This window comes from Sinocyclocheilus rhinocerous, unplaced genomic scaffold, assembly GCF_001515625.1.
Source record: "Sinocyclocheilus rhinocerous isolate Xijiao unplaced genomic scaffold, SAMN03320098_v1.1 scaffold563, whole genome shotgun sequence".
Lineage (NCBI taxonomy): Eukaryota > Metazoa > Chordata > Actinopteri > Cypriniformes > Cyprinidae > Sinocyclocheilus > Sinocyclocheilus rhinocerous.
This window is the reverse complement of record NW_015643175.1, coordinates 221,048-230,514: the sequence shown is the minus strand read 5'-3', so window position 1 is coordinate 230,514 and position 9,467 is coordinate 221,048. Positions and strand designations below refer to the sequence as shown.

The 9,467-nt window shown below is 35.0% G+C and overlaps 2 protein-coding genes and 1 long non-coding RNA gene across 4 annotated transcripts in view; 1 reads left to right on the top strand and 2 right to left on the bottom strand.

The window, feature by feature from the left end:
- The window catches only part of smarca5 (SNF2 related chromatin remodeling ATPase 5), a 10,869-nt gene extending 8,200 nt beyond the window's left edge, over nt 1–2,669 (bottom strand). Inside the window, exons 1-3 of the mRNA XM_016574455.1 lie at nt 2,404–2,669; nt 1,032–1,154; nt 731–897 (exon numbers count right to left, since the gene is read on the bottom strand). Coding sequence (XP_016429941.1) covers nt 731–897; nt 1,032–1,154; nt 2,404–2,481 — 368 coding nt within the window. The 5' untranslated portion in view covers nt 2,482–2,669. The remainder of the gene's footprint in view (nt 1–730; nt 898–1,031; nt 1,155–2,403) is intronic.
- LOC107757076 (uncharacterized) overlaps nt 1–9,467 on the bottom strand; it is a 26,938-nt gene that overhangs the window by 15,540 nt on the left and 1,931 nt on the right. Inside the window, exon 2 of the long non-coding RNA XR_001641893.1 lies at nt 7,874–7,878. This is a non-coding gene — a long non-coding RNA (uncharacterized LOC107757076). The remainder of the gene's footprint in view (nt 1–7,873; nt 7,879–9,467) is intronic.
- The window catches only part of patl1 (PAT1 homolog 1, processing body mRNA decay factor), a 21,294-nt gene continuing 17,667 nt past the window's right edge, over nt 5,841–9,467 (top strand). The window contains exons 1-2 of one of the 2 annotated variants that reach the window (XM_016574457.1): nt 5,841–5,947; nt 6,712–6,808. In XM_016574457.1, the coding sequence (XP_016429943.1) occupies nt 5,933–5,947; nt 6,712–6,808 (112 nt within the window). In that variant the 5' untranslated portion in view covers nt 5,841–5,932. The remainder of the gene's footprint in view (nt 5,948–6,711; nt 6,809–9,467) is intronic. The other variant, XM_016574456.1, reaches the window with a different exon arrangement.

Genomic DNA, 9,467 nt, shown 5'->3' with positions numbered 1-9,467 from the left:
TACATATGAAGAGTTCATTTGCAAAAACCGATAAACGCCACTTTAAAAAAAAAAAAAAAAGAGCTGATTGCCGTGCACATATAGCACAATCTGAACCCTAAACACATTTTGTCAAAAAAGCCAGTTTTGTCTTAACATCCATAACAACAACAACGTTTGTCAGGTATCTACATTGTCATCTGAGGAGACTACAAAGATTAAACGAGTGTTTTTTTAAACTCTAAAACATGAAATGTGGAGTTATCTGCTTTTGCTATAAAACAAACTTTTAATATGTATAAAAAAAATTTTAAAAAACATACTTTCAATTAATACTTAATCAAAACAACCCAACTGCAGTTTGATTGATATTACTTGGAATGCGCAATAAAAAATAAAAAAACCTGATTTCTGAAAAAAAAATAAAAATGGAGTTATCGGTTTTTGCAAATGAACTCTTCATATATTACTAGGACTTTAAAACTAATATAATTACTAAATAAAAATATTATACAACAAATATTACTAACAGAAATTACATAAAAATAATACTAACTTAAAAATTATTACTAACAAATGACAAAACCGAGTATAAGGAAAACTTTGCATTAAAATTGAAATTACAGTCACTCTAGGAAAAATATGAAGTTGTTAAACATCTATATCACTGGCAGCATGATCTTTATGGAGAAAACAAATGGGAAAAATACTTGTGAAACCAATTCTGCTGGAACAGTGTGGGCAAACTCACTCTCCAGCAGAGAGCAGGTTCTGCTTCTCGTCTTTTTTTATGCGAGGGCGGCCAGGCTTCATCTTTAGAGGTGAAGTTGGGGTCTTCTGGGCAGCTGGTTGGATGAAATGAGCAAACAATTCAGTTTGCTTCAGGAGGTACTCGAATCTGTTGGTCCGGTCTGTTTTCTGTTGAAACAAAGCAGTAGAAGTCAACAACACACAACGTCACGTCTGCTTATGGATCAACATTCTTGCATAACCGTAATATGCATTTTATACCTCAACTAACTTTGACTTTTATGGAAGGCTAAATGCATTACCACTTTTTCTTCATATCCACCCGGCTGGTCCTTTTCCTTTGCCAAGGGAGGTGATGACGACTGCGCTTCACTATCCATTGCTGTATCCGATGCTTCATCTTGACCGTTTTCTGAAGCATCATCCTTAAAGAGAAACAATAAATGTAATTTATGCTTTAACTTTTACTGCAAGAAAAAATATAAATTACTTAGACAAAATTGATGGACAGTTTGTTTTTCCATTTCGATATTTCCCAACGACAGTCTTTCGCACATATTGTGATATACTTTTATACAATTTACAGCATTTGATTTAAAAATTAAGGTCACATTTATAAATTAAAAAAAAGAAATATGCATGGATGAACCATTCACAATAAGATCTCCAACATGCATATAAAAATGAGTGAATTTTCATTGCATGCCGACTTTAAAGGTTAGGGATATTTCACTCAAGAAGCATTTGATTGGACAATATTTTGGATACGCCCACGAAGGCACAATTACGTCATCAGTACTTTTAATCCGTTTTCAATACGATAAACATACGTTTTAAATGCGTGCATTCTATTTTAATGATATACTAATGACCTCAAAATATCGACACGTTATGAAGGCATAACCTGAAGATTACTGCGCAAGCGTTGTTCTTTAACGGTCGTTACTGCGATTCTAGACGTTCAATCGGAACTTCACTTTCACAGCCATACTAACGTTAGTTCAATTTAATAACGCGGTTACTGAAAGCAGCACACTGGTTTAAAATACGCCTAAACGACAACGTAGTAAGCATTGAAGTGCGTCTAATAAATGTCATTGTGCGGTGACTTTTGTGGCATCGCATCGTTCCGATGGCGGGTAATTCCCCGTTTAGAGTCACACTACAGGAACGTCACATAAAAACCAGCAGAACGGAACGTTTATTTTGAATGAAGTCTAACGTACAATAAGAAGAAGAGTGCAAATGGATAACTGCAGCTCAAGCCATAAAAATGTACCTGTCTGACCCATATAGCGTAACATGTTTAAAGTACTGCTTTAAAATTAGCAGAATAACAACACCATTGATATTAAGTTTAATTAGACGATAACAACATATCAAACCGGCCATCTGTCTAACTCAATCCACAAATCTGCTAATTTACCAGGGCCAAACGTGATCAGATGTTGTTATGAGTGTGAAAATGGACGCCAATCTGCTCATCTATAACGTTACATCTGAGCCGGAACAATACATGCTAACAAAAACTTTCAGCTAACAGTTACACTTTAGAGAACCGCGATCGGATGGTTCGTCGGCGCCTCGTTTCCAGCTCCATCAGTCTGTGTTTTAAAGTCCCAGGTAAACTGGGGTGTAATTATGAGTGGGAAGTGATGGGAAAGAAGCGCTCACCTCTGCCGGACCGGCCGAGTCGAGTTGGCTCGGCTCTTCCCGCTGCTCCTGCTCCATGCTGCTTTCTGTTTGGGACATGATGGGCTGGCTAATTCCGTTGTTTCGCTATGGACACGAGTAATTCCGTTTAAAACAGGTACGAAAAGCCGAAAAAGTATATAGGTTTGATTGGGAAGTTTCGAAATATTGCCCAAATAGAGCAAGCACACCACGCGTCATTCACGGCCCCCGGCTTTTCTGTTGACGCTGTTCCCGCAAAACGGGCCCAGCCACAGACTATCGCGAGATTTCAGACGCGCGTGACGTCATTCGTACACTAAAAGGGAAATGCAAATCAATCTGCGCGTTATTATGACATTATTTTCAGTTCCCGTTACTAATTAATGTCACACTTTGTATAGTACTGACTGTCTTATGCTATGCTCTGTTTGTTATTTGTAAAAAAAAAAAAAAATCAATCTGCGCGTTTATTGTTATATCTTACACAATTTTACATTCATAATTTGTTTTAAAGAAAATACCTTATTTTTTATTTTCATAAAGATGTTGATAGATATTTGAGTTCTTTAAAAAAAACTCTCAAAATTCACTTGCTTGTAAGACCTCAAAAGTGCAATACGTTTTAGTTCATTTAATACATTTCCTATAGTGTAATAATACTCGTATAATTATATTGTTTAGAATATTTTGTTTGTCTTTATTTCTGTAAATGAAAAAGAAAAATCAATACCTGCCACATATCTTTTGAGACCATTCATTTATACAAAAAAAAAAGTTTGTAAATCTATTTATTTAAAAACAATTTTTGGTTATGTCCGTTGTTATTTAGGAATGTTCATTTTTGTAAGAAGAAACGTCTTTTACTGTTGCCAAAATTATGTACTGAACTAATTTAGTAAACAAAAAAAAAACTTTTTAATTAAAAAAAACAAAATTAAAAGTTAAAAGTTAAATCAAACTGTATATCTAAACAGTTCTAATAACTATTAAAATGAATACAGTTTAAAGCTTTTTACGGTTACAAATTATTTTAGTAGTGTGCTGATAGAATATCTGTTTACATTGTAGCACATTTTTTTCTTAATGTGCATATTTTTTAAACGTGACAATATGCCCCAATAGCATTGTTGAGTTAAACTGTTCTTGTCTGAATGAATGTATGTGCTTGTTTCACAGCTATTACAAAAATAAAAAATAAAATAAATACAAATTTCATATAGTGTAATAATCCACTTATAATTGTATTGTTTAAAAAATTGTTTGTCTTTATTCGTGTAAATGTTGTATTTTCTGTTAATTTTGTTGCAAAATTAAAAAGAAAAATCAATATGTGCCACATATTTTGGAGACTGTCTATTTATATATATATATAAGTTTTAAAAAAAATCTTGGGGATGTTTTTGGTAAGAAGAAATATCTTTTACTGTTGCCAAAATTATGTACTGAACAATAGGTTACTTTACTAGTTACTTGAAAAGGTAATCTGATTATGTAACTCACATTACTTGTAATGCGTTATCACCATAACAACATTTTAAAGGGGTCCTATTATGCTCTTTTAGAAAGTCTTGATTTTGTTTTGGGGGTGTACTAGAACAGGCTCTCATACTAGGTAGTTCGAAAAACATTGTTTCACGTATTTTACATTATTACAACACCTCTCTCCTCAGTCTGGCATGAACGGCTTGAAGGCCCTGGTTCGCTGGGACGGAGCGTGCTGTGATTGGTTAGCTGGGCCAGTGCGTGCTGTGATTGGTTAGCTGGGCCAGTGCGTGCTGTGATTGGTTTGCTGGGCCAGTGCGTGCTGTGATTGGCAGCACTCGGCGCCTGCTCGGGAAATGTCACGCCCCTTACCATAGGGGCGTGACAAGACCTGCCAGCTTCAGTGTAAATATTGCTCAAAATCAAATCAATTTGAGTGCGATTTAAACCCGGATGATTGTAACCACTCTAAGTTCGTCTGCCTTGGGAAAGCTAGCGTGTCTCCGACATACCACTCGTTGCCTTCTCTAGTGCAGCTCAGCCAGGTCTCGTCCCATTCGTCAGTATTTGTGATATCACAAATCCCGGAAAATATGAGTTGTAGTCCAAACGAGTCGTTCGTTGTAGTTTTTGAAAAGTGATTTATGTTAAATAAAATATCTCCTTTTGAATTGGACTTTGAACTTTGTAACTTTGCAGATCTTTTTTATTCTCAAACAGCAACATTACAGACTAACTAAAGTTGAAAAAGTTAAAAAGCATAATAGGACCCCTTTAAGTAAATCAAACTGCATATGTCAATTCATATAATAAAATGGATACAGTTTAAAGCTGTTTAATGGTTGCAAATTATTTTAGTAGTGTTCCTATAGAATACATTTATATTGTTTCACATTTGTTTCTTAATGTGCATTATTTTTTAAACATGTGACAACATGCCCTAATAACATTGAGTTAAACAATAGGTAGCTGATTCCTTTCTGAATGCATGCATGTGTGGCCACTTGTTTCACAGCTATTACAGAAATAATAATAATAATAAAAAAAATAAAAAATAAATAAATAAAAATATGTTATTAGATCAAACAGAATTCACAAAATGTATCCAAGTTTTTCGTGTTCGAAACCATTCTAAAGACAACCAGATATGTAAATTCATATAATAAAATGAATACAGTTTAAAGCTGTTTAATGGTTGCAAATTATTTTAGTAGTGTTCCTATAGAATACATTTATATTGTTTCACATTTGTTTCTTAATGTGCATTATTTTTTAAACATGTGACAACATGCCCTAATAACATTGAGTTAAACAATAGGTAGCTGATTCCTTTCTGAATGCATGCATGTGTGGCCACTTGTTTCACAGCTATTACAGAAATAATAATAATAATAATAAAAAGAAAAAATAAATAAATAAAAATATGTTATTAGATCAAACAGAATTCACAAAATGTATCCAAGTTTTTCGTGTTCGAAACCATTCTAAAGACAACCAGCACTTTTGACACAAATCTTTGTAGCAACTAAAATAAAGCTTGTGACAACTTTCCCTGATCTCACAGTTACCATGGTGCTGAATAATTACATTATATACCATAGTATTCACATGGTCCTGTAAGTACTTTTGAAGAATGCTGTAATAATACCATTACGCTTTTTGTTTTCTTAATTATTTTCCCAGTTTCCTCATTCTCACACCACAATGGTATATTTGCTAGTCAAAAAACCCAGTGGAATGTGAAAAGGACTCTTTTCCTAAGGGGATTTATATCATAATTTGAAATCAATTTTCTATATCCTATTTTTATTTTTATTTTTTGTATGTTTAACAGGAACATTCCAAAATACACAAACAGAAAACTGGATCTTTTATAACACATAAATTATGGTCAGCAGCACAGTATAGGCTCCTGTAGTGTTTTTACCGCACTCACGCCGTGTGCATGGCTTTAAGCTCGCGCGCGAGGAATCTCGTCTCGTGCCGTGTCAAGCGCGCGCGGCGTCTCGCGCAGAAGAATCAAACGAGATTCTTTTAACACAGACACATGTTCCATTTTCAGGTAAATTTTGTCTTTTTTTTTTTACCAAGTGCATGTCGAAATGGCTCTTTTCAAATAGATTTAATCTGACAAGTGCTGTTTAGAAGATTTACATTTTTATGGAAAATTGCGGCTTTGTTTTTCGACACTACAAAATTGTTTGTGAGGCCTAACCATCAGTTTCCTCTGGTGTTGATATTGAACAAGCTGTAAAAGCTTCATGAAATCTATAACAGCCAACTGTCCTTAGCGAATACCCGCTGTTTTGAGTTCAGTGTGGCCCAGATGTGTGTTATTAAACCTTTGGCCTTGTTAGCATGTTAGCGAGGCCGTGCTAGTACATCAACTAACCGGGGCAATGTAAACGCACTGGGATCACTTTAATTTCCCAAGCTTTTTTATTTATTTCGTCACTCTGAGGATGATGTTTTCATGGCGAAAAGGTTTCTGTAAGATTGTTTTATCTGCAGTTTTCTGTAACATTAAATGATTCTGCACTTAGCAGTTTGCATACTCCGTATTGGGAACATGTATAAACTGTTTCTAAGGAGTAATGCATCTTTTTAGTTGTTAAAAGACCTAAATAATTAAGATTAAGATGTCCTCTACCACTGATCATGTTAGTTTTTGGTGAGCACAAGGACCATATTTTACCTTTGCATGTGGCTACAGCATCATCTTTCCTTAAGACCACAGTTTTCCACCTCCTTAAGTTCGATCCCCTAATTTATGACATGTTGAAAATGTATATATTGAATCTATGTTGCTTCTGTGTTATTTTGCAGTCTTTTGACGATGACTGCACCCTGGAGGAGGAAGGGTTGGTAGAGGAAGATGAAATTGACCAGTTCAATGATGACACTTTCGGTGCAGGGGCAATCAGTAAGTTTTTTTTTTTCCGGCAATCCTCACACCTGGACCCATGAATTTACCCAACAAAGCCTACTATATCACATTTGTGACCCAGGACCACAAAACCAGTCATAAGAGTCTTTTTTTTAATTAAAATTGAGATTTATACATCATCTGAATAAATAAGCTTTCCATTGATGTATAGTTTGCTAGGATAGGCCAATATTTGGCTTAGATACAACTATTTGAAAATCTGGAATCTGAGAGTGCAAAAAAATCAAAATATTGAGGAAAATCGTCTTTAAAGGTGCCATAAAATGGAAAACTGTATTTACCTTGGCATAGTTGAATAATAAGACCTGCACAGCCGAATCATCGATGCAGTGTTGCCAGATATTGCTATTAAAACAAACAAAAACCGATAAATAAATAAAAATAAACCAAAATTATTTCACATTTTTTGCTATTAAGATATTATTATTATTAACTTTCTAAAGTGTCAAAAAAGTGGAAAAGACAAGTCCAAAAACACTTATAACAGCTGGATCTCACTCACATCTCTCTCTCAAGCCTCGTTCACAAAATCTCTCAAAATCTGTATCTTTGTCTGATACAGACTCAAACATATATGGTTGGATGCCTAATCTCTCCATCGTTCACGCCGGACAGTAGAGATCTGTTTGCTGTGTGAGCTACTGAAATGAGCCGCGCTGTGAAACAGCCAATCAGAGCAGGGCTCAACATTATTATTCATGACCCTTCCAAATAAGGTAATAACAGACAGCGGCGGCTCGTCAGGGGAGGCACAGCTTCCACAAAATTGAGGTGAAAATGGGAGGAGGACGATTTAATGTTAATAAAATTCACAGTTCATTTCAGTTCATGTCTCAGAATGTGTATTTTTTATTTGTAATTTCACAGCTGTAATACCATAACTTGTTAATTAAAATTCACAATTCATTTCAGTTCATGTCTCAGAATGAGTATTTTTTGTTTGTAATTTCACAGCTGTAATACCATAACATGTTACTACATAACAAGTTGGAAAGCGTCGCTTTTCTATCGTGAATGTGCCGAATCTGCTGATGCAATTACAACCGCTAAATGATAGAGAAGGGGAGGGGAAGGCCGGGGGAGAGCTGAGCTCTCGTGCCTCCTTTGGTAAAAGAAAAAAAAAATTAGCCAATCACCATCGAGTGTTCACTTTCAGCGCTGAGGAGTGTTGAGAAAAGAAACCTTGCAAGGGAGGCTAGCCTCCTTCTGATATCAACCAATCATCACAGAGACGTAAATTACTTGATATTAGTTTGAATGTCTCCCGCTGCGCTGATACTGTACCAAGTACCAATGTCACAACAGGCAGCTCTCTTTTAACACAGACTTTTAAGAAGGGATGGATGTTTTCTTCAAGTGATAGGCCAGGAATTATATTATCTTGCTGTATGTGTGTCGTCGTCTTTACGTTTTCTGACTAATAGCAACCAAAAAGCCATTTTAAAGTGGTTAAGCAAATAATAATAATAATAATCGGCAGGGATCCCAGACCAATACAATTAGTGTGCCTCCTCTATTTTAAAACCCACGAGCCGCCACTGATAACAGACCATTTAATTCTAGGGACAAATTCTAGGGTTGTAAATGGACATGTAAAACCGTTTCTGGAGAATTTTTACCCTTACATAAGCCACATACTTTCTATGTAGATATCAGAGAACATTTAAAATATTGTATCAGTCCATTCTATGGCACCTTTAAAGTTGTCCAAATGAAGTTCTTAGCGATGCATATTGCTAATCCAAAATTAAGTTTTGATATATTTACGGTAGGAAATTTACAAAATATCTTCATGGAACATGATCTACTTAATATCCTAATGATTTTTGGCATAAAAGAAAAATCGATAATTTTGATCCATACAGTGTATTGTTGGCTATTGCTACAAATATACTCGTGTGACTTATGACTGGTTTTGTGCTCCAGGGTCACATTTGATACATGGATTTCTTAGGCCTCTAAATGACCAATGGTTAAAACTACTGAAAAACCTGTTGTACATAATCTACTACATGCAATTGATAGTTTGTACTTTTTAGCAAGTAAAAGGCGCTTTAGTGCAATTGTAAAAATTGTAAAGATTTTTATGAAGTAAACATAATAAGTTATGTTGTTATTGATATTTCACAATTTCAAGAACATAATTTATAGGACTAAGCAACTTACAAACTATGAAAATTTCATGTTACTTTTTGGTATAAATATTAGCAAGTGCACCAAATTGCATATTTTGCTGTTTAGGCCTCTGAATAAAATGTAAGTGTTTAAGTTTTCCTCCTCGAGTATAAATTTCATATTCTCACGAGTCATAGTTAGGGATGCACCGATAGGATTTTTTTTGGGCGATACTGATTTTAACTAGGGATGGGTCACGATTTTCGAATATTCGATTAGTTGATTTAATTATAGAATATTGAATAGGTTGTGCGATTATTGTCTTAAAAAATGTCCCCATGTTTTCATGTGGCGCTGCCAATAACGCACCTAAAAGCTGTCAAAGACAACAGAAGAACAAATTGTCTCATCCGCCCACTGTAGACTTGCGTGGCATAAAAAAAAACTTGCGTAGCATATAACGCTTACAGTAACTTGGGACGATGTCAAATAAGAGTTCTGTGCGGACCACAAACACCCC